At 38.6% G+C, this 27875-nt stretch overlaps 3 protein-coding genes across 3 annotated transcripts in view; 1 reads left to right on the top strand and 2 right to left on the bottom strand.

Annotated features, from left to right (window-relative positions):
• The window catches only part of LOC311623644 (olfactory receptor 7A10-like), a gene marked incomplete at both ends in the record, with an annotated part of 162645 nt that overhangs the window by 20755 nt on the left and 114015 nt on the right, over positions 1-27875 (top strand). The gene's annotated exons all lie outside the window — the stretch shown is intronic.
• Positions 1763-2716, bottom strand: LOC311622599 (olfactory receptor 7A10-like; the record flags this gene model as incomplete). Its single annotated transcript, XM_084883857.1, has 1 exon — positions 1763-2716. One exon carries the CDS (start codon positions 2714-2716, stop codon positions 1763-1765), a length of 954 nt encoding a protein of 317 aa, XP_084739983.1.
• LOC311623684 (putative olfactory receptor 7A2) lies at positions 13987-14982 on the bottom strand (the record flags this gene model as incomplete). Its single annotated transcript, XM_084886061.1, has 1 exon — positions 13987-14982. The coding sequence occupies exon 1, from the start codon at positions 14953-14955 to the stop codon at positions 13987-13989; it is 969 nt and encodes a 322-aa protein (XP_084742187.1). The 5' UTR covers positions 14956-14982.

Here is a 27875-nt window from a genome sequence, read left to right as displayed (position 1 = left end):
TAATTTAAATTGGATAATGGAAATAAGCAAATATTCTAGAAAAATTGATTGTATTGGACAAAATGCTGTTCCTAAAGTTTTAACTAAAATTTTTTATTGGTAGTTCATCTCATGGTAAAATTGCATAACATGTAAAGCCGTCATATTTTAGTGCAAAAATTAAAATGTAAAGCTATCAAGACTACATTATAAAATTTCCAAAGCCTCCTAATATTTAAATTTAAAAAGGGGGGATAGTAGAAGAATATCATGTAAGGGAAAATATCCTGTAAATAAATTATATCTAGAAAATTTGTACTTTAAAAAATTAACTTCCATTTACAATGCTAACAGCAAAACAAGCCAAAGGAAAATCTTTTGGGCAAAAAATGAAAAAGGATCCCAAGTCAAATTGATAGAAAATATTTCGTTATTAACTTTTGGTTGAGAATAGGTTTGTATATATACAGAAAACAACTCTGAGACCATGTGGATTCCTGCAACAGAAAGGAATTGACAGGACTGTTCCAGCCATGAAGACAGAAGAGAAGCAGTCCAGAGATGGAAGACACTGATATGGCCTTGCCATACTAGCAGTCAACAGCTGTGTGTCACTGCAGGTTGCCCAGGACCAGACCTGCATCGCCACCTTTTGTCCACCATCCAGAAGTGAAATATCATTGCTGACATGTACCCTTAAGGAACTATTTGACATAGAAATTGGGACTCAAAAGACCTGTTGGTCCAGAAAAAACTCACTATAGACTGATTCATTTGCCTCTCAGCATAAGCATTATTGCTTGTCTCATTTCCGGTTCTTATTTCTTGTATCATATGATCTCACTCATCTAGGAGAAAAAATGAACAACATAAACTGATGATCAAAAACAGACCTAGAGACAGGGAAATATTGATCAGACTGTCAAACTTCTGAGGGTAGGTAGGGGAGTTGGGGGAAGGGAGAGAGATCAACCAAAGGACTTGTATGCATGTATATAAGCCCAACTAGTGGTCACAGGAAACTGAAGGGTGGGGGCATACTTGAGGAGGGGTTTGGGATGGAAATGGGGAGATGAAGATAAATATGTGATACCTTAAACAATAAAGGAATTTTGAAAAATATTTTATGGCATAAAATTATACAATGGATTAGGTAGTCAAGTGCAGTTTTTTTACATGAGTAATAGCACTTATTACTATTCTACCTACAAAACAGAACAAATTACTTACAATGATATATGTCATTAGGGAAGAAATTTTTCTTAAGTCATCAATGTTTTTGATGAAGTAAATGAAAACTTCTCACTATTTCTGACCAAGGTTGGAAAAACATTGTGAAGGTTAAAAAGGGACAAGGGGAAACTTTCTATATAACAGACAAAGCAGGAAGCTAAATAAAATGGTTACTTAAATTGTATAAAGAAGTTGAAACAAAGGAAATTCAAGGACGGAAATAAAAGCAAAAAGTTTGGTTTGGCCTGTATTTCTCAGTGGTTGAGGTTCGACATATGAACCAGGAGGTGACCATTGGATTTCTGGTCAGGACACATGCCAAGGTAGTGGGTTCTTTTACCAGGAAGGGGTAAGCAGGAGGCAGCTGATCAATAAGGTACTCTCATCATTGATGTTTCTATCTCTCTCTCCCTCTCCCTTCCTCTCTGAAAAAAATAAAAATATAATTTTTAAAAAATACACAAAAGGAGCAAGTCTAAAAAACACAATGTGATTAAAGAATCACAATTTTTGGTTTTTAGTTCTGTGGCCCCAAAAGCAAGGGCACTTTTTACCCCCAGATGATTGTCCCATTTCTACCTGCCATTCCAAAGATTCTTTTCACAGCTCTCTTTATGTCTTTGTTCCTGAGACTATAGATGAAGGGGTTCAGCATAGGTGTGACCACAGTGTACATCACCGAGGCTGCTGCACTTGAATTTGAGCTGTGCATAGCACCAGAGCTAAGATATACTCCTAGGATTGTACCATAAAATAAGGAGACAACTGAGAGGTGAGACGCACAGGTAGAAAATGCCTTATATTTCCCCTGTGCTGATGAGATTGCTCGTATGGAGGACACTATCTTAGAGTAAGAATAAATGATACCAGCCAGGGGACCACCACCCAGTAGCACAGATACTAAATACATAACCATGTGATTAAGAAAGGTGTCAGAACAGGCAAGTTGGACAACCTCTTTGACATCACAAAAATAGTGCGGGATTTCCAAGTTTGTGCAGAAGGACAATGGCAACACAATTAAACTTTGTAGCAAGGAATTCAGGGCACTCATGATCCAGGACACCAGAACCAGCAGTCCACAGAGATGGGCATTCATAATGACCATATAGTGCAAGGGGTGACAGATGGCCACATATCTGTCATAGGCCATTACAACCAGAAAGAAGACATCCAGGCCCCCAAAGAGAAGAAAAAACAACAACTGTGTGATGCAACCTACATAGCTGATGGCTTTGCTCTGTGACTGGATGTTAGCCAGCATCTTTGGGACGGTGGTAGAGGTGAAACAGATGTCTACGAAGGACAGGTTGCAGAGGAAGAAGTACATGGGTGTGTGGAGGTGGGAGTCTGAGCTGACGGCCAGGATGATGAGCAGGTTTCCCAACACAGTGATCAGGTACATGGAGAGGAAAAGCCCAAATATGAGGGGCTGCAGTTCTGGTTCCTCTGAAAATCCCAGAAGAAGGAATTCTGAAATCAGAGTATCATTCCCAGGTCCCATGGTGTGGAGGCGACTAGTAGAAAAGAAAAAAAAAAAATAGCATGATTAGTTTTTGCACAAATGGCCATTAAAAGCACAGTTTAAATGCCACAATAACATTTTGTAATAAAGCAACAATATTTATTTTGTGTACATATCATCCCCATGACATCTATGATTAGGAATTCCTCTCTTCCTCAATCTTTGTTTCCAAGGTGGTCATGGATTACACTGTTTTCATGAAAAATGCTTTCATGCACTTGAGAAATATTTATTGATAGTTTTCACCTATAGGGAAAGTGTATAGGATGCTTTGAAACAACTTTCTTATAATATAATGATAATGAAAGTATATATACAATAGATATGTCATATAAAAAGTCAGATGGTGTCATGTGAATAAAAAACGATAGTAGCTATAATAGAGTAGATGGGTGTTATTTTATACTGAGAATTCAGGGATCCCTGCAAACAAGGTGACAATTGAACAGCAACCTCAAGGAAGACAGAGTGGGAAAGATGAAATTTTGGGGGCTGGGGTGTCGGTAGGAAAAGAGGGAGGGTAAAAGCCTGAAATGACAATTGCTTTAGGTATTGAAGGTTAAAAAGGACCCAGAATGGGGAAATAGAATAGAGTCAAGAAGGCACAAAAGAAAATATTAGAGTGCATCGTAGTGTGTGTGTGTGTGTGTGTGTGTGTGTGTGTGTGTGTGTGTTTCTGTATTTGTGTGCAAAAATTGCTGGATCATAATGGAAAGGCATGTCTTAATTTGGGCCACAGTAAATACAATCTGGAATTCAATGCAGTAAGTGGGACAACAGTTTAAAAGGCTGGTTCCTGCTAATAAGGGAAAATAATAAGAGTGAAGAGCACAGCAGAGAACCAGGTGCACTGGTCCTGGGCACTTCATGCATGACGATTGCTGGTCTGTGAGCATTCTCAGAGATCTCCTTCTACTCACTCTTGTGCTGATGAGAGAAAGGCCCACAGAATGTAAGAAGAGTTCCCAGGTTCACAGGCACTGGCTGTAGGAGAGTGAATTGGAAGTCACACCTCCCTGACTCTAAGTCAGAGCTTTTCTACTCTGCAAGGCTGCTCACTCTGTCAGTGCTTCACAAAGAAAAGGAAAGGCAAGTTTTGAAATAGAAAGAATCCTGGGAACTGAGCAGATAGAAGGGAGGGTTCCGGTTCTGCCATGAGAGGAGAGAGGCCATGGGATTGTGCTCTGAGATCGTGAAAGAAAAGGGCTGAGAAGGAATCAGTTGCAAGAAAGCCCTTCAGAGCTAAGGACACCAAATATGCAAGATCTTGAGTCCATCCCTTTCACTATTTCATCAGCCTATTTCCACAGAAGACACGGTTATTAAAAGCTTTACTTCACCCCATGATGTTTTCCTACAATGCTCACTCTAGCACCCCCAATGGCATTACTCACTGGATTTGGCTCTACTGGTCCTTCCTTCTTTGGACAATTGATGTGGAAAAGGCAAGAAATGGAGTTGAGGTGTTGGTTCCAGAGCAGGTGAAGATCTAAGATAGGCACAGAGAGCATGCTCTTATCCATGGCTGAGGAGCTACAAGTGAGTCTGCAGAGGGAGGTCTGAGGCTGAATTCTCAGAGCTCCTCATTTAATGAACTGTGTTACTGTTGCTCAGTTCTCTGAGCAATTCAGCTCCCTTGAAACCAAGTGGCCATAAGTAAAGGCAACTTTTCTGCCTGTTTGATCTCCATGACTTCACCTTGTGGGCCAAATGCATATTCCCTTCCTACTGATGGGTTCACCTCCCCTGTTATCATCATCTCCCCAAGGTGTGTATGTAAGCGCTCATTCAGGACACATGGCCTGGATAACGTCATGAGCTTCTGAGCTGCTGGGAGTCACATGGAGTGTCTGACCCAGAGATTTAGTGATGCCCCTGACCACACCCACCCCAAACAGGAACCTCCCAGAAACTTCCCCTCGACCTCAACTTTGAAAACCAGAGATCAATTCTGAAGATGCACTTGAGGGGGAGCAAACTACTGCTGAAGTGGGATGTCTTTGTGCAAGTTCTCTAGATCCAATTATCCAATTTTCATCTGGGGTAAAAGAATTCACATCTTTAAACTCACTTAATTACATATTTTTTTTCCTGGCCAGCGAGGCTATTCAGACCATTTCCTTATGAAAGGAAAGAGTACTTCAAATACAAAACCAGTACCTGATAGTGACTTAGAGCAATCACTGCCAAACATATTTGTAAAGAACTAGATAAAGAGTATTATTGGACCATCAGTGCTCTGTTGCAGCTACTTAACTGTAGTGGGAAAGCACTTGTAGGAAATACCCACCCAGATAAGCTTGGCTGTAGGTATTAATTTTCTGTGGATTCTATAACAACTAAGCCCAAACCAAGGTGGATTAAAACAACCTTTTTTTTTATTTTAATTTCATCAGGTTCTTGATCCCAGAAGTCTTTTCTCAGGATGTCAGGAAGGCTGCACCCTCTGCAGGGGCTCTAAGGGAGACTGAGCCCCTTGCTTCCTCCTGCTATTAGTGACTCCAAGCTTCCCTGGGTTTTGTGGTTGCATCACTTCAATCTCAGGAGACATATGGTCTTCTTTTCTCTGTGCCTCTCCATTGTATATCTTCTAAGGAGGCTGGTCATTGGTTTTAGGGTCCAACTGGCTAATCCAGGATGATTTCATCTTGAGTTCCTGAATTATATCTATAAAGAGCATTTTTTTTTTCAAATAAGGTCACATTTACAGTTACTGGGGGGTTTGAATGTAGACATATCTTTATGGGGTTACCATCAGCCTACTATAAAAGCCTCCTTATAAAAACAGGCTGTGGGTGGGATTTGCTCTTGGGGAGTACTTTGCTGACCCCTGATTTAAGTGTATAAATTCAGACATGAGGAGTAAGTAAATGAGATGCAAATTTGCCAAATTAAAAAAAAAAAGTTAAATCAAGCTTCTCTTTTTTTTCCAGTGGGAAGGTCCAGGAAATCTATATGACACAGGCTCTGCTCTGTCTCCTCAGACTCTGGCTGATGTAGCTGCCAGACCTATCCACCATCCTGACTTTCCTCCCAATATAACTCTCCCTATGTCCGTGTTCATTAATGTCAACCTGAAGTACCTCAAAACTTAGCTGTAGGAGAACTTAGGTAAGTTGGATGCCCAGCCAAGAGCTGTCCTTGGTTTCTGCTGATGGTTCCAGTAACCTAGCAAACAATTACGAAGGCACCCTTCAGTTGTATAGTGTAGACTATCTGACTTAAATTATGAACAGAAGCAGTCCACCATGAAAGCAAGGAGCATCTAATATTGAGAGTTTATTAACTCTATTATCTTATAATAAATTAATTTTAAAAATCATTCAAATATACTAGAATCATCTTAAGATATGCAAATGATACTGTATAAAAGCACTTGTGAGAAACTTTACCTAAGATAATTCTTAGCTATCATAAAATAGTTTCCTTTGTCATCAGCTGCTTCAGACCTGACAGGAAAATATTTGAGGAATCTGCTTGAAGTTCATACAGAGGGTAAATATACCCGCTACTATGATGTAGTATGTCATCAATAGTCTGAAATTCCAAACTAATGCAACCAAAGGTAAAAACACACACCAATAGGGGATTCATGTCTTTTGTAAAAGTAATTAGTCACAATTATAGATGATAAAATTGGCTACCTAAAATGCATTAGGAGGCTATTGCAGCTAAAAAGTCATTTTGATCAGTCTAGATTAAAAAAATAAATAAATAAACACACAAATAATCATGCCAGAGGCAGGTAAGATTCCTCCGGAAAGGAACAACCTAAAACAGGCACAGTCTCAGAGGCACCATCAGGAGAGAACTTGGGGGTCAACAGAGGTGGAGCACATACCCTCACCCCCCAACTTTGCAGGGGCCTGAACCCTCACCTCTTCTGACGGAGGTGTCCTGCCCCTATGGCTGCTTTGCTTCCCATGCACAGCTCATATAGGACCCAGGTAACAGAGACTTGGCCGCAAGCAGCTGCCCTCTCACAGCAACAAGACTTGTTTGGGTTGTCTTGTACCCATGGTGTGGGGAAGTGGGTTTTTATATATAAATCCATCCTGTGATGAACTGTGTTACTGTTGCTCAGTTCTCTGAGCAATTCAGCTCCCTTGAAACCAAGTGGCCATAAGTAAAGGCAACTTTTCTGCCTGTTTGATCTCCATGACTTCACCTTGTGGGCCAAATGCATATTCCCTTCCTACTGATGGGTTCACCTCCCCTGTTATCATCATCTCCCCAAGGAGTGATGAAAATCACTAACTGGCACAATAACTTTATTAATTAAAATTGACATCCTACCTTCAGGAATGCTCAGGGCCTACTCAAGAAGGCAAATAATCCTTTCCACTAATATTTACAGGGTAAAATAGGTTTGTTGTTAAGAGTATTAAATTTGACAGTAAAATAGTAGTTAAGTTTTCAAGCTAATTTAAATTGGCTAATTGAAATAAGCGAATATTCTAGAAAAATTAATTGTACTGGACAAAAAGCTGTTCCTAGTGTTAACTAAAAATTTTATTGGTAGTTTATCTCATGGTAAAATTATGTAACATGTAATAAACCTAAAGCAGTCATATTATATTGCAAAAAATTAAAATTTAAAAGCTATCAAGGCTATATTATAAAATTTTCAAAACCTCCCAATATTTAAATAATAAAATAAAAACAGTGGGGGGATAGTAGAAGAATATCATGTAAGGAAAAATATCCTATAAGTATATTACATCTGGAAAATTTTTACTTTAGAAAATTAATTGTAATGCTAACAGCAAGACACCCATGAAAAAACATACATGATGTCAAAACAAGCCAGAGGAAAATCATTTGGGCAAAAAATGAAAAAGGATCCCAAGTCAAATTTATAGAAAATATTCCTTTATTAACTTTTGGTTGAGAATAGATTTGTATATTTTCTGAAAACAACTCTGAGATCATGTGGATTCCTGCAACAGAGAGGAATTGAAAGGACTACTCCAGCCTTGAAGACAGAAGAGAAGCAGTTCAGAGATGGAAGACACTGACTATGCCTTGCCATAATAGCAATCAAAAGCTGTGTGTCACTGCAGGTTGCCCAGGATCAAACCAGAGAGGGTCGGACTGCATTACCACCATTTGTCCACCATCCAAAACTGAAACTCACTACAGACTGATTCATTTCCCGTTCAGCATAACCATTATTGCTTGTCTCATTTTTGGTTTTAATAAGTGTATTTCTAGTAGCACATGATCTCACTCACCTAGGGGAAATGATGAACAACATGGACTGATGAACAAGAACAGACCCAGAGACAAGGAGGCATGGATCAGACTGGCAGACCTCAGAGGTGCGGATAAAGGGAAGAGATCAACCAAAGGATTTGTGTGCATCCATGTGAGCCTAACCAGTAGTCAAGGACAACATGGGGGTGGGGTCATGCATGGGGAAGGATTTGGAATGGAAATGGGGGGATGAGGACAAATATGTGATACCTTAATCAATAAAGAAATTTAAACAAAAAAAAAATAATAAAATGAAAGAATTTGGACCAGATCTCTGCTTCTCCAGTTTTAACAGGAATATTAGTCACCTGGGGATCTGGTTAAAATGAAGATTCTCATTCAGTGGGTCTCAAGTAGAGCTTGCAATTCTACCCAGGTGAATCTGAAGCTGCTGGCCCATAAACATAATATGAGAAGCAGAGAACAAGCATGCCGCTCACCGGCTGCAAATTTGATATGCTTTGACCAGATGATACCTGAGTTTACCTCACTCCAACACTATAGCTCTATGGTCTGCATGTTTCTAATAGCATCTATATGTTACTGTCTTGTGCTATGAATATTTATGAAATCCCTAATTAAACTTAGAGCTCTATGATGGCAAAAAAATTTGAAAATAAAAATAATTTATTGGAGTATAATAAAATAAAATAAACTGAACATAGTTAACAGCTATATTTCTGAGTTAAAGGAGTTATGCAAAAATTAAGAGTACATACTGCACATGTTCATATATTGTACATAACTCAAAAAAACACAAAAGGTTTAATATATTTATTATATAATTATATAATTGTAAAAAAATATTATTAGCCTAATCCTCTGTTTCCCTATTTCTGTTGGTGATGTGGAATAATAAACCTAATTCTGGTAGATATTGGTAGAAATAAATGAAATATTTTTAAATAGAATATGTCTAACAACTCTTCCATAGGTATGGAGTGTTTGTACATATACATGTATGTACATTGGTACATGATTTTTCTTTCAAATAAACCCAACACACAAAGACATAACACAGACACATTAATATTCTCATTTTAATGTTGAAAGAAAATTTTAAAGAAACTTGGTGAGAATAAAAATTAAAGAATGAATTATTAAATTAATATGAAACTAAGATAATTTAGAAATTTAGAAACAATGATGTAATGTAGAATGTTGACCTTAATTTTAGTAACTAATTACATTTCTTATTAATGCACAAAGACCTCAAAGTCAGAACCACATTTATTACTGTAACTGAAGAGTTGTCCACTGGGCACCAGGTGAGCCACACACACTGAACATGAGATTTTTAATTAGGGATTAGATTCACTTTATTGGTAGCACCATGTAAGCAGAATGGGAAAGGTAGTGCTCAAAACTTGAAATCCTGGTTCCTTTACTGGCAGTTGGTTTTAATGGATGAAATTGGGCTTTGGGTTCTTCAATGTGTGATCAGCTGATGTGTATATTCTGATTGGTTAGACTAGGTGTTACAATGAGATATTTTAGGAGTTTTGGTCATCAGTCATCCAATGTCAGCAAGTTTGGGGTTTATGTCACTGTAATCCATGATAATCAGTGGTTTTTCTACCTGGTGGAACATTTTAGTTCTTATAAAACCAACTCAAGGTATATGTCACCATGTTATCACAGACTCCAGAGGGGGGACTAGTACCACAAGACCCTGATTTATGTGTAAAAAAGTTTATTTGGTGAATATAAGGAAAAGGAACTCAGGTCTGTTTCCTTGCAAATGAGACATTGGAAGTTGGGGGTTGGGCTGAGAAGGAATTCTGGCTTGGTTTCAATTTTATGAAATTAGGAATTCAATAGATCTGTTAATGGAGCAGAATCACCAAATTCACTTCTACTTAATGTGAAATTTCGATACAAATGCCTTTACCAAAGAAAGTTGGTAAACAAGTTGGATTAACAATGATGGGAACTGATTGCATCATGATCCCTATTCGTGGACTCCTTGTATTCTCTCACTTTGCAATATGACCTTCACCCCCTTAACAGATTGAGTCTGTTTGCCCATACTTGAATCTTATGGGTTTCCTTGACCAGAATAAAGTGGTAGAAGTGATGTTATGCTAACTCTGAGCCTTGCACACATCTGTCTCATGGAATACAGCCATGACTGTGTAAACAACCCCACCATCTGGAAAAAGCCTCCAGCCCCAGTGTGCCAGCTGAAGCCACTAGACAAGCCTACCACCAATCAATCCAAAATTTGTGTGAGAGACTCATTCAAGGTCAGACAAACCACAGCTCTGACCAGCAGATAAAAAAGTCCAGATCTACCCAGTAGTCCCTACTTATGCCCTGACCAGAAGCATGACAGAGACCAGATTTACCTAGTCATCTCTACTTACACCTTTTGGGGAGTAGTGACGCAATTTGATACATGAAAATCACTAACTGGCACAATAACTTTATTAATTAAAATTGACAAAAATTAGGAACCTGAAGGCTAAGCAAATTGCCCAAGGTAACACAGCTAGCAAGTGCTGAAACTGGGGCACAAACACAGGCTACTTAGCTCGAGTCTGCTCTCCTAATCAGTATTCGTTCTTTTCTTGCTGCGATAGCAGTGCATGAAAAAAAAAATGTTCTAATTTCTAAGATATCATTCGACCAATTATGCAACCACATTCAGAGACAGATCCGAACCTAGAGCAACTAATTGGCCCCTAGTATGGACACCTTGACCAGCTATGAGACCAGCAAGATCTCAACCCAGCTGGATGTGAGGCACTTCATATTTATAAGTCAGTAACATTTAGAAGTTAAATTCCACTGTCTTAAAACTTGAGGGCTGAAAAGTCATTTTGTCACAAATATAGAACAAACCTAAAATTTGTGTGAAACTGCATAAGACCGTGGTTAACCATAGCAAATCTGAGAAAGCAAAACAAAGCTGGAGGCAACACATTCCCTGATTTTAAATCATATTAAAAAGCTATAGTAATGAAAGCACTTTAGTTCTGACATTAAAACAGACACATAGATCAATGGAAAAGAACAGAGAGCCAAGAAATAAGCCCACACACAGAAGGTCATTAATTTAGGAGAAAGGAACCAAGCATGTGAAATGAGGTTCTGGATTCCCTCCCATTGAAGTTCTTGCTGATTGTTGGGAGCCACCTGGCGGCCACTTTTATATGGTTTCTTCCTTGTGGAGCATCTAGGGAGGGGAAGCAGCCACAGTGACTGAAGCCAGCTTCCAGGAGGTCCACAGCACTGTCAGGTTAATGCCAGTGGCTCAGTGTTGGTTTGTTGGTGCCTGGCCTGTTCTCAGGAAATTGGACCTGCAGGACAACTGAGGGAGTAAGTGGCTGCTGCTGGGCTGATGGGCTACCAAGATGGATTGGTCATCTGAGAGGCACTCCTGCTGTGGGAGCCACTGACAAGCAGGGGGGCAGCTGCTGTGTTGAGTATCTTCCCTTGGTGGTCAGTGAACATCATAGAGACCAGTCAACAAACCATTCAGTCATTGTGTCACTTAGGCTTTTATGTAGTTAGATAGATTTGCAAAACCAATTAACACAGACAATAGTGTGGTGAAAGCCTGGGAAAGGGCAGGAGCTGGGAGGAGGGAAATAAACAAGGTGAAAATTGGGGAACATCTGCAATACTGTCAACAATAAAATAAAATAAATAAAAACTGGCAAACAAAATAATAAAATAGAATGATTGACCTTAATTTTAGTAATGAATTATATTTCCTATACATACAATGACTTCAAAGTCAGAACCACATTTACCTTTGTTTCTGAAGAAAGAGTTTGTTCACCAGGCACCAGGTGAGTTACACACTGAACATGAGATTTGTAGTGGAGAGATTAGATTCACTTTATTGGTAGCCCTGTACATGGAGAATGAAAAAGCTAGTGCTCAAAACCCAAACTCCTGGTTCCGTTAAAGCAGTTGTTTCTAAAGGAATTGGGGGAGGAGGTCTTCAATAGCTCATGGGTATATTCTAATTGGTTGGAACTGGTGGTACAAGAGATACTTTAGCACTTCTGGTCATCAATCATCCAATGTCAGCAAGTCTGGGATTTATGTGACTGTGGTCCATGAGAGTACAGGCATTTTCCTACACCGCCATCTTGGTTCCATCATCCTGTCCTCTAAATCTCTGATTCAACCATTCTTCCTCTTATGTCCCTGAGCATGCTTACAACCATTGTTTTAAACTCTGCACCTAGGATTTTGGTTGCTTTTATTTCATTTAATTCTTTCTCTGGAGGGTTTGTTTGGGGCATTTTTGCCTCCCCAATTTGTTTCTGGATATTAGGTAGACCTCCTATGACCCACCTTGCATAACAATAGAATGAGTAACTAATAATTTTGCTTTCTCATTTTTAAGGTAATCTCTGACACTAAGATAGTATGCAAATTTGCCTTTCCATATACATTGCTGTGGGAGATACTTATTTGATAATTAATTTTTGCCATAACTACTGTAGGCATTCTGGACTTTGAGCTGATTAAGCAGCAAAACCAAGAAAGAAGGAAAAACAGAGTACCATGTATAGAGTGTAAGTGTCTGATATTATGCTTTTGATTTTTGAGGCATCATCACAAAGATACCCATGTTTATTAAACATATTGCCTGACAATTAAATGACACAGCTACTCAATAAGCACCCAGGTTGCCCACAACCATGAACTTCCCCTTTTAGAAAACCCTTGAGTAGCCTAGGCAACTACCTCATGAGTGACCCTGCTTTACTTCCCTTGCTCTAATTCCTGTGCTTGAAACTTCTCTATACAATTTAAGTAACCACGTTATTAAGCTTTCTGCTCTGTTATATAAACAGTTTTCCCTTGCTCTTATGTTTTAAATTCATGAAGAAAGGACTAATCTGCAAAACCCTATTCATCCTATCCTTGGACTCTAATAAAGACAGAGCTCCAGACCATTATCTCTTTCTTTCTCCACACAACTGTCTTCTGTGGTCCCCTGAGAGTGGTGGGAGGAATACATCTTGCATGTTCATGGTTTCCTGATGGTTGTTGCAATTATTATAAGGACCACACGGGCCAGGTCAGCCATAATTATGGTCTGTATAACAAGTAGCAGGGCCAGACCAAAGCCCCAGGCATTCCTAGCCTACAGTGTCACTGCCAACAGGCTGGGACTTAAAGGAAACAATGAAAAAGCCTATAGTATCAGGAAGAGCTGTTAAGATGCTGAATTATAAAAAACAAGGGAAACAAAGATAAAAACAGCAATTTTAGATTTTCCTGGAATGAAATGAGATAAATGGTTTCAGTAGCCAAGTGAATTTTTTTCCATAATTAGTAGTACCACTTAGGATTATTCAATCTATAAAATAAGAACAAATTATGCATGCATATAAGCATAAATAATGAATGCAAAACTCTGGGGAGGGGGGACATGTGTGAGAGTGGGGTGGGGGGGCAATGATAAGATATGTACACATGTAATACCTTAATAAAAGAAAGAACAAATTACATACAATGATATATATCATTGGAAAACAAATTATTCTTTTTTAAATTAAATTTATTAGGGTGAAAATTGGTTAATAAGATCAAATAGGTTATAATTGTGTATTTCTTTGACACATGATCTGTATATTGTATTGGGTGTCCAACACCCATAGTCAAATCATCTTCTGTCACCAGGTATTTGGTCCCTTTATCCTTTAGTACTTGCCTACCCCCTTCCCTCTTGAAACCACCATAATGTTGTTTGCGTCTAAGGAAATCCCTGTTGCCCACTAAATAAACTGGAATTTCTAAGTATTTCTGAGTAAGGTTGGAACACTGTAAAGGTAAGAATAAGGACATAGGGAACAACTGTTTATGCAACAGAGCAGAAAGCTTAATAAAGTGGTTACTTAAACTATATAGAGAAGTTGCAACAAACAAACGGAAATTCCAGGAAATAAAAAAAAAAAATCAAGTTCTACAACCACATGCTAACTAAAGAATAATAATTTAAGGCTCCAAGACATTGACCCTTGCAATCATGGGCACTCCCTCATCTTTAGGACAACTGGACCTTTTATGACTGTCATCCCAACAAATCTTATCAGGGCCCCTTTTATGTCTTTGTTTCTGAGACTGTAGACGAAGGGGTTCAGCATGGGTGTGACCACAGTGTACATCACTGAGGCTGCTGCACTTGAGTGTGAGCTGTGGGTAACAGCAGAGCTGAGGTACACACCTATGCCTGTTCCATAAAATAAGGAGACAACTGAGAGGTGAGACGCACACGTAGAAAATGCCTTATATTTTCCCTGAGCTGTCGGGATTCTTCTTATAGAGTCCACTATCTTAGAGTAAGAGTAAATTATACAAACAAAGGGACTACCACCCAGCAGCCCAATCCCAAAATACAGCACTATATTATTAAGAAAGGTGTCAGAACAGGCAAGTTGGACCATCTGACTGAGATCACAGAAAAAGTGAGGGACTTTCAAGGGTGTACAGAAGGTTAGTCGCAACACCATTAAACTTTGTAACAAGGAATACAGGGCACTCGTGATCCAGGACACCAGGACCAGCAGCCCACAGACCTGGGGATTCATGATGACTGTGTAGTACAGGGGGTGACAGATGGCCACATACCTGTCATAGGCCATCACAGTCAGGAGCAAGTCATCCAATACTGCAAAGATTACAATAAAATACATCTGTGTGATGCAGCCTTCATAGGTGATGACTCTGCTCTGTGTCTGGATGTCCCACAGCATCTTGGGGATGGTGGTGGAGGTGAAACAGATGTCTATCAAGGACAGGTTGGAGAGGAAGAAGTACATGGGCGTGTGGAGGTGGGAGTCAGAGCTGATGGCCAGGATGATGAGCAGGTTTCCGAACACAGTGATCAGGTACATGGAGAGGAAAAGCCCAAAAATGAGGGGCTGCAGTTCTGGTTCTTCTGAAAACCCGAGGAGAATAAATTCTGAAATTGAGGTATCATTTCCTTGCACCATATGGTGGAGGTGATGACTAAGAATGAAAAAAAAAAAAAAGATCTGATTAATTTTCACACAAAACAGCCTTTGTAACAGTTGAAATGCTGCCATTTATATTTTGTCATCAATAATCAATATAGCCCTAGCCAGTTTGGCTCAGTGGTGATCTCTCAGTGGATAGAGCCTGCAGACCAAAGAGTTCTGGGATCCATTCCTGTCAAGGGCATATACCTTGGTTGCAGGCTCTCTCCTCCCTACCCAGGCCCTAGTTGGGGTGCAGGCAGGAGGCAACTATTCAATGCATTTCTCTCACATGGATATTTCTCTCTGTCTTCTGCTCTCTCTTCCACTCTCCCTAAAAAGCAACACAAAAATATCCTTGGGTGAGGATTAACAAACAAATTAAAAAACAAAACAAAAAAGAATCAATATACTTTTTAAAAATATGGATCTGGCCATCATAATGGATCTCTCCTGACATCTCCCATTATGTGTTTTTGTCCCACTTAGACTTTTTCCCCAGGGGAAAAAAAAATAGGTGTAAAAAAGAGTGAATGAGGGTGCTATTGTTGTTGGTGGTAGTGGTGGGGTTTTTTTGTTTGTTTGTTGTTTGTTTGTTTGTTTGTTTGTGTACAGGGAGTTCAGGAAGCCCAGCAAACAAGGTGACATTTGAATGAAGACCTCAAGGAAGACAGAGAGATAGACACAAAGATGCTGGGGGAAGTGTGTGCCCTGTTGATGAAAGAGCCAAGCAAAGACTCTGAGAATGACACTGTCTCAGATAGTTAAGGCTCCAAAAGGTGCCAGTGCCTAGAGGGGAGTGAGCAAGAGGGATGAGCGAAGAGGTCAGAGGAAGTTGAGGAATGAGGTGGCCTCTTTGCTATTGCTCAAACTTTAAGACACATGGAAGCCCGTTATTACCTGTTGTTCCCTTCAATGTATCTATTTTGTTTCAAAAAAAAAAAAATAGAAACTTTATTTTAAGGGTCACATTTAGAGTGTATGGGCTCAGGTATTCCTGCCCTTCAACTGTTCAGGCCCCACAAAATACACAAGCACAACACAAACAACAACAACACACACACACACACACACACACACACACACACACGCACAGGCACACGCACACAACTGACCCTCAGAGTGCACTCTGACCTGCTAGGTCCTTGTTACTACAAGGCTCTACTTACTCCAGCCACAATAATTAGGAAAGAACTGAACCAAGGAAGGTGTCAATGTCACATTATCTTTACCCTGGAGAATGTGAAAATAGTATCAAATCCAGTTGGTAAGTCTCCCATGAACACAATAAGCATGGGTTCTGTATTCAGATGACCATTTGGAGTCCTTTATTTAACAAAACATAAAATGCACTTCAAAACAGAGAGGGGAAAGATATAGACATGTATGAGAAAAATATATATATACCGTATCTAAAATGATCAGGTGGTTCCTGAGACTTTGTGATGAGGTGCTAATTACGTTGATTCTAGCAACATTCAAATTCCAATTATTATATCCCCATGATGCCCAGAATAGCTGATAAAGCAGCCAAAAACAATGAATTCTCAGGGGGAAAAAAGGAATTATATCTTACAATGTTAAGATGCCTTACTGATTTAACATTCCACTAGAAAAATAAGCAAAGGGCATAAACATATGATTTACAACAGAAATATACAACACATAACAATAGCAGTAGATATTTAATGTTGAAATGATTAAAGACTTTCTAAAGGGTATCAAATGCAAAACTGTTGGAATCAGAAAACTGGTTTTAAATCTCAGATCTACCATATATTAGTGGTTTGTCCATGGAGAGCCAACTAAACCATTCTAGATTTTAACACACTCACTCAAATAATGAAAATATCCTTTGTCTGGAAGTTTGACAGATTTAGTTAATATATAATTAAAAGCTTAGCATAGTTCCTTCCTGTTAATTAAACAAGTGCGCATTACTGGTCATGAGCTGAGCCTAATTTTTTCTTCAGCCCCTCCAATGTTTCTGTTGCTTCTCTACCTCCAGGTAAGAAAATAATTATAAAGCTCATTAGAATACTCTTTTTGCATTTTAAATACAATTCTTATGTGAATATCCAATATGAGAGAAAGTATTGTGAATTGTATGTCTCAACAATGTTTTTCTCAAGAAGTGTTGCAAAGTAGTATTTACTTCCCATGGACAGGGTATTTCTAATAAAAGCAGAGCATGCTAAAATACATTACAACTTAAAACATGAAAAATAATGCCCTCACTTCCCTGGACAGGCCTTCAAACTTAAGTCTCTATTTTACAGCTCCTCTTAATTGCAAAACTCAGATATGTTCCAATTTTACTGGAACTACTTTATATCTCCCATTCCCTATTAGTCTCACCCAATTGAATTTTAACAATGATCCTTGTATCTCTGAATCCAAAATATAGCTTTTTTAGCATATGAAATAAATTCATTATAGATCAATGAGTCTACCTACCAAACAAATGTGACAATTTTTTGGCTTGGTTCTATTGTAGATTGGTTTTCCTCTCTGGTGACCTCAGGTAAAAGTTCCCCATTTCCAATATCACCGAACATTTCGGGAAGTACCTAATGGGCCTTCTGACTCACCTGGGTGGGATTTCTGAGAAGGAGGTCTATGTGTGCAAATCTGAATTCTGGATGGTTGATGGAGGAGACTGAAGCTCTGTTCCCAGACAGAACAACAGGACGGATGGAAGCATCAGTTCCAGTGCCAGACATAGGAATCCAAAAGCAACAACCATGCCCTGTCCAGCTCAAGAATGGCCACCCAGAGGGACTGCAGTAGAAGAGATATATACGTTCCCAATCTCTGCTCATTAGGCATTGTTTCTGCTGTTACTCCCTCCTCTGAGCACATTACTTCTCTGAGAGACCCTGGTCTCGACACAGAGGAAATTATTCCTGCTATTTCTTCTCCCAATAGGCCGAATTAGAAGTCAGGCGAATCCAGATTTGATTACTCCTTCTCTGTAAACTCACCTGCCTTCCAGAGTTTTAATATCCTTGCATCTTATCTCAATCTTGGGTTAATGTTTTCTCTACATCTAAGACTGAGTAGCCTATCCAGACTAGGACTCATGGACCTCCAAAGAAATGACTTGTGGCGAGGAGCAACTGATATCTCTAGGAAATTGTTATTACCCTCTTCAACAATGACTAGAAGAGACTTCCTTTGCTCTAAAACCATGGGTACAATAACCTTAGGCTTTGTTCATGCAACACAAGTTAAGAACTGTCATTTAGGACTTCATTTACAAAATGTTGGTCAATAATATGATATATTTAGAAGTTTTTATGCACTGTGAACCAAGCTTAGAATCTTACATGGGTTATCTCATTTAATTTATATAAAAACTTCATTTTTTAAAATCCATACTATTACAAAATTCTACATTTGAGAAATGTGACTCAGAAAGGTAAAATGATCTGGGCATAGTCATGACTGTGGTGAAAGTACTTTCTATGGCACGTTTTAATTTTTTATCAGAAATGGGTGCTGTATCTTGTCAAAATGCTATTCTACTCTATTGTGATCATATGATTTCTCTCCTTTTATTTTGTTAATATTATTGAACCCGTCCTTGAATCCCTATAATGAACCCCACCTGATAGTGATGTATTATTCATTAATGTGTTGTATTTGGTTAACAATTTTTGCATCTATATTCATGGGAGATTATATATATATATATATATATATATATATATATATCCTGTTCTTGTTTGGTTTTGGTATCACAGAAATGTTGTCCTCATAAATTAAGTTAGAAGCACTCTTTCTTTTTCAAATTTTTTGGATAAAGTTGTGAATGATGCTATTAAATACTCTGAATATTTTGGTAGAATTAACCAATAAAGCGATCTGGCCCTGGGCTTTTGTTTTTTGAAGTTTGGGGATTACTCTTTGAATTTCCTTAGTAGTGATCAGTCTATTTAGCCAATTCTTCAAGATTCAAAATAGGAAGGTTGTATTCTAAGAATCTGTCCATTTCTTCTACTTTATAGAATTTGGTGGCATGCACCCCTTAATTGTATTCTTGTACAGTTCTTTGTATTTATGTGGTGATCATTGTAACTTCTCTTTCATTTCTGAATTTATTTGAGTGTGTCTAGCCAGATGTTTTTTAAAATTTTGTTCAACTTTTAAAAGAGCCAGGTTTTTGTTTCATTAATTTTATTCTCTTTTTTCCCTTCTATTTTATTCATTTATGGTCATCATTTTATTTTTCTCTTCCTTTTATGGACTTTGGCTATACTTTGTTCTTCTTTTTCTAGTTTGTAAAGATGTAACAGTAGATTATTTATATAGGATTTTTGTTGTTGTTGTTGTTGTTGTTTTTTTAGGTTTTTTTTTTAGATAGACCTGTAAAGCTATAAACTCTCCTTCTGCTGCATCCCAAAAATGTTGGTATCTCAAGTTTTCATTTTAATTTGTCTCTATTTACCTCTTATTTCTTCCTTGAACTAGTAGTTGTTTAACAGAATGTTGTTTAATCTCCACTTATATGTGGTTTTTTCCAGCTTTCTTCTTGTAGTTAATTTCATACCATTGTGGTTAGAAAATATGATTGGCATGATTTCAATTTTATAAAATTTATTGAGACTAATGTGTTACAACATATGGTCTATCCTTGAGAATGTGCTGTTGTGCACATGAAAGAATATGTATTCTGTCATTTTGGGTTGGAAAGTTCTATAAATATCAATTAAGTTTATCACTCTAATGTGACATTTAACACCCATATTTCCTTATTCACATTCTATATAAATGATCTATGCATTGCTGTGAGTAGGGTATTTAAGTCCCCTACTATAATTGTATTTATATCAGTTTCTCCACCCAGGTCTATTAGAATAGCTTTATATAATTTGGTGCTCATTGAACTACATAAATGAACAAAGTCAGTGAGCGAGCCCCATGCTGATTTGACCTCACATTATAGAAAGAATGCCCAGTACAATGAAATAAGTGTGCTATGAAACTGAAGTCAGGATCAATGTGTAGGAGACCAGTGTGAGGGAGCCCAGGGCTCTGTAAGGGTGGAGCTGGCTGAAAGTTCACAGACACTTGAGCCTCCCATTTGAAGATGTGGAATGTTGGCTTCTATCTCCAGTGAGGTATGACTAGGGGATGAATTTAAATCAGAGAGTTCAATGATGAGCATTAAAGTTCTCTCTGTCAAGGTGTGAATTTGGCAGGAGGGATGCCAACCAGTTAGGAGGGGGAGATGATTTTTAGTTCCAAAAACTTAGAACAACCTACACCTGACTCTAACACAGCCACACCATTCTATAATACTCAATATGTGATCCACAGACCAGCACCTACAGCATCAACACCACTTGGGAACTTGTTTGATTCAAATAATTTCTGGGCCTACCAACACCTGCATTTGAACTATAATCCTGGTACCTTATATGCACATTGAAGCTGGAGAAGTGCTGATCTACACTAGATTGTCTCACCTTCTCGTGCTGGCAAGTATGGCAGGACAATCATTGGTGTAGGGTGTTATAGCTGTTGAGCAAGCTTCCTTCAGGAATTGCCAAATATTTCAAGGGGCAAAATCATCTCAGGGAGAGAACCACTAGCTCTGAGTTGGAAAATTAGAAGCAACCTGACAGATTCCAACCAAGGCTCATCCCTTCTTTAGGACATGACTTTGAGCAAATCAATAAACGCCTTCAAACTCAGTTTTTGCAAAGGGGAGTGAAATTCATAATAGAAGGGGCATTTTGAAAAATTAAATCAGGCAAAGTCTATAAGTTACTAAGCTCAGAATATATGGCATAAAACTTTCAAAATGTATCTCATACTTAACAAATGTTTTATAATGAGGTGCTAAAGGACAGCTCTTCACTTGTGAAATGAGTACAAAATTCCTTATTATTTTCACAAACGTGACAGGAAGCCAAAGAGTGTGAAGCCCAGGATTCCATATCAAAGGAACTCAGTCCTTTTGTTGGAGAGCAGAAGAGCAATTCACTAGAGACTTCAGGGCTGTGTGCCCACCACAGATCAGTGCTTGAGCATCACAGGGACCTGGACCTGATGGTCCCCATAATCTCAGACATGGAAGAAAATGGTCAATCAGTGTTGGAATAAGGTAGTAAGAGGTTAGATCTCTGGAAAGCATGTAAGATCAAGACAAGGCATCATAAAAACTGATTTCACTTGATTTTTAACTGGACTCTTGGGAAGAGAGGATCACTAGGAAAATTTTCTTTCTGTATATTCCAGAAGCCTACAGGGAAATCATGAGTGTAGATGTTTAAATGACACAAGGGAAAAGTGCCGGATGAGCTGGTATAGAGAGAGCTGAAACTATCTCCCCTGTGCAGTCCTCAGCTTGTACAATGTTGGGGGACAGGACATGGTTGTGGCTTTTGATTCCTAAGCTGGCTCAGGTACTGATGCTTCACTCCGTCCTGCTGTCTGGTGTGGGGAAGAGCTTCAGTCTCATCATCAGCCATTCAGGGAGCGATTCAGACTTCCACACGGAGACCTTCCTCTCAGAGACCCATCCAGGTGAGTCTGGTAATGCAGCAGGTACATCAGGAAAGGGTCAGGGAGAATGGAACCTGTCAGCTTTTACCTGAGTCACGGCGACCTTGATCAGCCCAGCCTAGAGACCCTATATCTCTGTTTGTATTCTTGGCTAAGTAAAGTAGCTAACTTATACTCAATTTACTTACTATGTTAATATGTTTGTATCTCTTTGAATCTGCAATATTTGACCCATAGTGGATAATTGGGTGGTGGGAATGGGAGTCCAGTTCGATGACATTGTAGAATGAGTGAGATGCATAAAGTGGCTGTAGGGAAATGAAAACATATTGAGGAGTTTGCTGTTCAGAGAGAAGTAGATGGAGTGTTAGGTGTGGAGGACAATGCAGTGAAGTGAGAGTGTTTGTATTAAATTTCTAAGATGGGGTGTATTTGAAATTGCTTTGTGTTCTTAGAAAAGATTCCGACTAATGAGTGTAGATATGAGTAGCTTGAAACAGCAGTTAGTGAGACATACATTGCAGTCCCTTCTCTCACACTGGTATTCACATGAAAAATACTTAATACATCTAAAGAGGAATACCAAATAGTTATCCTTCATCACTTGTGAGGCTGCATATATGTTGGGTTTTGTAATCTTTACTTTCTATATTGCACAGTTAGTGGAAATTCCTGTCCCACACTCAGCCTTTTCCTGCAGTGGTCATTTTTCCATCCTTTGAATGAGAAATTCTGCCATGCACTGGGTGAATATAAATTGAGGACTGACCATCTTCTAGCCAAAGAGTATAGTATGCTGAGAAACAATACTTCTTACAGTTCAGTAATAGAGAAATTAAGGGTACACATTGTACCTTAGGTCTTAATGACACAAAGGCACATAGTTCACAACAATTTAATCTGTGTAATCTGAGGACTTCACTGTTCCAGCTAATGGGGTGGAATATCTCCAAATAGTTTTAAATTTTCTTCATTTCTTCATGTGGGTTTTCCAAGTAAAATGCCCTTACCCAAGGAACCTAATGAATAGAGAGACGTAAAATCAGTTCCATCAAAGGTGTTTTACCGAATGAATTGCTCCATGAGATTTCCATTGCTGCTGTAAAACTTTGCTGCAGTCTTTGTTGAAAGTGAACATATATATACAGGCCCAGGTGCCAGAAGCCTGAAATGAGTCTCATATCTAGATGTGTGCAAGACTGGGTTCCTTCTGGAGGCTCAGGAGGAATCTGTTTTCTTCCCAATTCCAGTTTGCATTCTTGACCACTTCTATTCCTTGACTCAGGGCCCTTCCCCCTTCATCAAAACCAATAGATTAGCCCTAGGTGGATTGGCTCAGGAGGTAGAAAGTCGGCCTGTGGAATGAAGGGTCCCAGGTTCAATTTCAGTCAAGGGCACATTCTGGGGTTGTGTGCTAAATTCCTACTAGAGGGTTTGAGGCAATCAATCAATGATTCTCTCCCATCATTGATGTTTCTATCTCACTCTCCCTCTCCCTGCCTCTCTAAAATCAATAAAAATATATTTGAAACAAAACAATAGTGTACATTTTCATCTTGTCTCCCCCTTTGCATCTAGGGGACCATAGTGTTTACCTTAGTTCCACCTGGATGATCCGGGCTCATCTTCTATTTACAGTCAGCCAATTAGCGCCCTTCCTGGTTTTGCTCAGAGGATTCAGTGTAGGCCAGCATGGTGAACGGTCCAGGTTCTATTCCGGTCAACAGCACATGCCCACCTCAGAGATGGGCATGTGCTCTTGACCAAAATAGAATTGGGACCCTTCACCCTGCAGGCCTACACTAACACACTGACAATGCCATACCATACTAGCAGTCAGCAGCTGTGCATCATTGCAGGTTGCCCAGGACCAAACCAGGGAGAGTGGGACCTGCATCACCACCTTTTGTCCACCATCCAGAACTGAAATACCATGGCTGACATGTACACATAAGGAACTGATTGACATTGAAATTGGGACTCAAAAGAACTGTTGGCCCAGAAAGAAACTCACTATAGACTGATTCATTTGCCTTTCAGCATAACCATTATTGCTTGTCTCATTTTTGGTTCTTATAAGTGTATTTCTTATATCGCATGATCTCACTCATTTAGGGGAAATAATGAACAACATAAACTGATTAACAAAAACAGGCAGGGAGCCAAAACCGGTTTGGCTCAATGGATAGAGTGTCGGCTTGGGGACTGAAAGGTCCCGGGTTCGATTCCGGTCAAGGGCATGTACCTTGGTTGCGGGTATATCCCCAGTAGGGGGTGTGCAAGAGGCAGCTGATCGATGACTCTCTCTCATTGATGTTTCTAACTCTCTATCTCTCTTCCTTCCTCTCTGTACAAAATCAATAAAATATATATTTTTTTAAAAAAACCGGCAGGGAAGCATTGATCAGACTGTCAAACCTCAGAGGGAAGGTAGCAGAGGGTGGAAGAAAGGGGGAAAGATCAACCAAAGTACTTATAAGCATGCATATCAGCCTAACCAGTGGTCACTGACAACAAAGAAATGGAGACATGAAGGGGGGAGGGGTTTGGGATGGAAATGGGGGATTGAGGACAAATATGTGATACTTTCATTAATAAAAGATTTTTTTTTTTTTTTTACTTTTCTTTTTTTTTTTTTAATTTAACTATATTTTTATTTTTAAAAAATTATTTTTAATTACAAGTGGCATACAAATTTATATTAGTTTTAGATATACAACAAATTAATTTGACATTTGTATATTTTAGGAAGTGATCACTTCAATAAATCTGGAACCCATCTAATACCATCTAGTTATTACAATATTATTTTTTTTTTCCAGGTAAATTTTATTTATTTTTTTTTATTTTTTTTAATTATTTATTTTTTTTCATTTATTTTTTAATATATTTTATTGATTTTTTTTTTTGCCCCCCACCCTCCCTCCCACACATCCCCTCCCTTCCCAGAGTTCTGTGTCCATTGGTTATACTTATATGCATGTATAAAAGTCTTTCGGTTGATCTATTATCTCCCCCAGATCTTCCTCCCCTCCCCGCTGTAATTTGACAGTCTACTTGTTGATATACTGTCTCTATATCTATCTTTTGGTTCATCAGTTTATAATGCTCTTTGTTATCCACAAATGAGTGAGGTCATGTGGTGTTTCTCTTTCATTGATTGGCTTATTTCACTTAGCATGATGTTCTCCAGTTCCATCCAGTTTGCTGCAAATGATGAGAATTCCTTCTTTTTTATGGCCGCATAGTATTCCATTGTGTAGATGTACCAAAGTTTTTGGATCCAATCATCTGCTGACGGACACTTAGGCTGTTTCCAAATTCTGGCTATTGTAGATTGTGCCGCTATGAACATAGGGGTGCATATATCCTTTCTGATTGGTGTTTCTAGTTTCTTGGGATATATTCCTAGGAGTGGGATTACTGGGTCAAATGGGAGTTCCATTTTCAGTTTTTTGAGGAAACTCCACACTGTTCTCCACAGTGGTTGCACCAGTCTGCATTCCCACCAGCAGTGCACGAGGGTTCCTTTTTCTCCACAACCTCGCCAACACTTGTCGTTTGTTGATTTGTTGATGTTGGCCATTCTGACAGGTGTGAGATAGTACCGCATTGTTGTTTTGATTTGCATCTCTCGGACAATTAGTGACTTTGAGCATGTTTTCATGTGCCTTTTGGCCTTCCTTCTGTCTTCTTTTGAAAATGTTCTATTTAGGTCCATTGCCCATTTTTTAATTGGATTATTTATCTTCCTTTTATTTAGTTGTATAAGCTGTTTGTAGATGTTGGAGATTAAACCTTTATCAGTGGTATCATTTGCAAATATGTTCTCCCACACTGTGGGCTTTCTTGTTGTTTTGTTGATGGTTTCTTTTGCTGTAAAAAAGCTTTTTATTTTGATGTAGTCCCATTTGTCTATTTTCTCTTTAGCTTCCATTGCCCTAGGGGTAGTATCAGTGAAGAAGTTCTTTTGGCATACGTCTGAGATTTTGCTGCCTGTGGATGCTTCTAGTATTTTTATGGTTTCCTGTCTGATGTTTAAGTCCTGTATCCATTTTGAGTTTATTTTTGTGAATGGTGTAAGTTGGTGATCTAGTTTCATTCTTTTGCATGTGTCTGTCCAATTTTCCCAACACCATTTATTGAAGAAACTGTCTTGACTCCATTGTATATTCGTGCCTCCTTTGTCAAATATTAGTTGAGCATAGTGATTTGGGTTGATATCTGGGTTCTCGATTCGATTCCATTGATCTATATGTCTGTTCTTGTGCCAGTACCAGGCTGTTTTGAGAACAGTGGCTTTGTAATATAGTTTGAAGTCTGGTATTGAGATCCCTCCTACTTTACTCTTCTTTCTCAGGATTGCTGTGGCTATTCGGGGTCTTTTATTGTTCCAAATGAACTTTTGGAGAGTTCTTTCTAGGTCGGTGAAATATGTCCTTGGTATTTTAATGGGGAGTGCATTGAACCTATAGATTGCTTTAGGAAGTATGGACATTTTGATGATGTTGATCCTACCAATCCATGAACATGGTATGTTCTTACATCTTCCTCTATCTCTTTTTTCAGTGTCGTGTAGTTTTCCCCATATAGGTCCTTTACTTCCTTAGTTAAAGTTATTCCTAGGTATCTTAATTTTTTTGGTGCGATGGTAAATGGAATTGCTTTTTTAGTCTCTGTTTCTGCAGTTTCTCTGTTGGTGTATAGAAAAGCCATGGATTTCTTGGCATTAATTTTGTATCCTGCTACATTACCAAATTCATTTATTAAGTCAATTAGTTTTTTAATGGAGTCTTTTGGGTTTTTTATGTACAATATCATGTCATCGGCAAATAAGGATAACTTTACTTCTTCTTTTCCAATTTGGATGCCTTTTATTTCCTCCTCTTGTCTAATTGCAATGGCTAGTACTTCCAGTACTATGTCAAACAGGAGTGGAGAGAGTGGGCATCCCTGTCTTGTTCCTGTTCTTAGAGGGAATGGTTTTAGTTTTTGCCCATTGAGTATAATGTTGGCTGTGGGTTTATCATATATAGCTTTTATTATGTTGTGGTATGATCCTTGTACTCCCACCTTGTTAAGAGTTTTTATCAGAAAAGGGTGTTGGATTTTATCGAATGCTTTTTCTGCATCAATTGATATGACTATATGATTTTTATCTTTCAATTTGTTTATGTGATGTATCACGTTTATTGATTTGCGGATATTGTACCATCCTTGCATTCCTGGAATAAATCCTACTTGGTCGTGGTGTATGATCTTTGTGATGCTCTTCTGGAGTCGATTTGCTAGAATTTTGTTGAGGATTTTAGCATCTATGTTCATGAGGGATATTGGTCTGTAATTCTCTTTCATTGAGTTGTCTTTATCTGGTTTTGGTATTAGGGTGATTCTGGCTTCATAGAAGGAATTTGGAAGTGTTCCTTCCTCTTGGATTTTTTGGAATAGTCTGAGGAGGATAGTTTTTAGTTCTTCCTTGAATGTTTGGTAAAACTCTCCTGTGAAGCCATCTGGCCCTGGGCTTTTGTTTGCTGGAAGCTTTTTGATGACTGTTTCAATTTCTTCCCAAGTCACTGGTTTATTGAGATTTTTAGATTCTTCCTGATTGAGTTTTGGAAGATTATATTTTTCTAGGAATATGTTCATTTCCTCCAGGTTGTTCAGTTTGTTGGAGTAGAGTTGTTCATAGTATTTTGTAACAATCCGTTGTATTTCGGTGGGGTCTGTTGTTATTTCACCTCTTTCATTTCTGATTTTGTTTATTTGGGTCCTCTCTCTTTGTTTCTTGGTTAGTCTGGCTAGAGGTCCATCTATCTTGTTTATCCTTTCAAAGAACCAGCTCTTGGTTTTGTTGATCTTATGTATTGTTTCTTTGGTCTCTATGTCGTTTATCTGTGCTCTGATTTTTGTTATTTCCTTCCTTCTACTTACACTGGGCTTTTCTTGTTGCTCTTTTTCTAACTCTTTGAGTTGTAGAGTTAGATCATTTGTTACACTTTTTTCTAGTTTTTTGCAATAGGCTTGTAAGGATATGAACTTCCCTCTCAAAACTGCTTTTGCTGTGTCCCATAGATTTTGGATTGTTGTGTTTTCATTGTCATTTGTTTCCAGGATGTTTTTAATTTCTTCCTTGATTTCTCTGGTAACCCAGTCCTTGTTTAATAGCATGCTGTTTAGTCTCCATGTGTTTGATTTCTTTGGATTATTTTTATTGTAGTTAATTTCCAGTTTTATGCCATTATGGTCTGAGAAGATGCTTGATATGATTTCTATCTTCTTGAATTTGAAGAGACTTTGCCTATGTCCCAAAATGTGGTCTATCTTTGAGAATGTCCCATGTGCATTTGAGAAGAATGTATATTCTGTGGCTTTGGGGTGGAATGTTCTGAAGATGTCAATTAATT

Source organism: Pipistrellus hanaki (assembly GCF_964339955.1).
Source record: "Pipistrellus hanaki genome assembly, chromosome: 5".
Taxonomy (NCBI): domain Eukaryota; kingdom Metazoa; phylum Chordata; class Mammalia; order Chiroptera; family Vespertilionidae; genus Pipistrellus; species Pipistrellus hanaki.
This window is presented reverse-complemented; position numbering and strand designations above follow the sequence as displayed.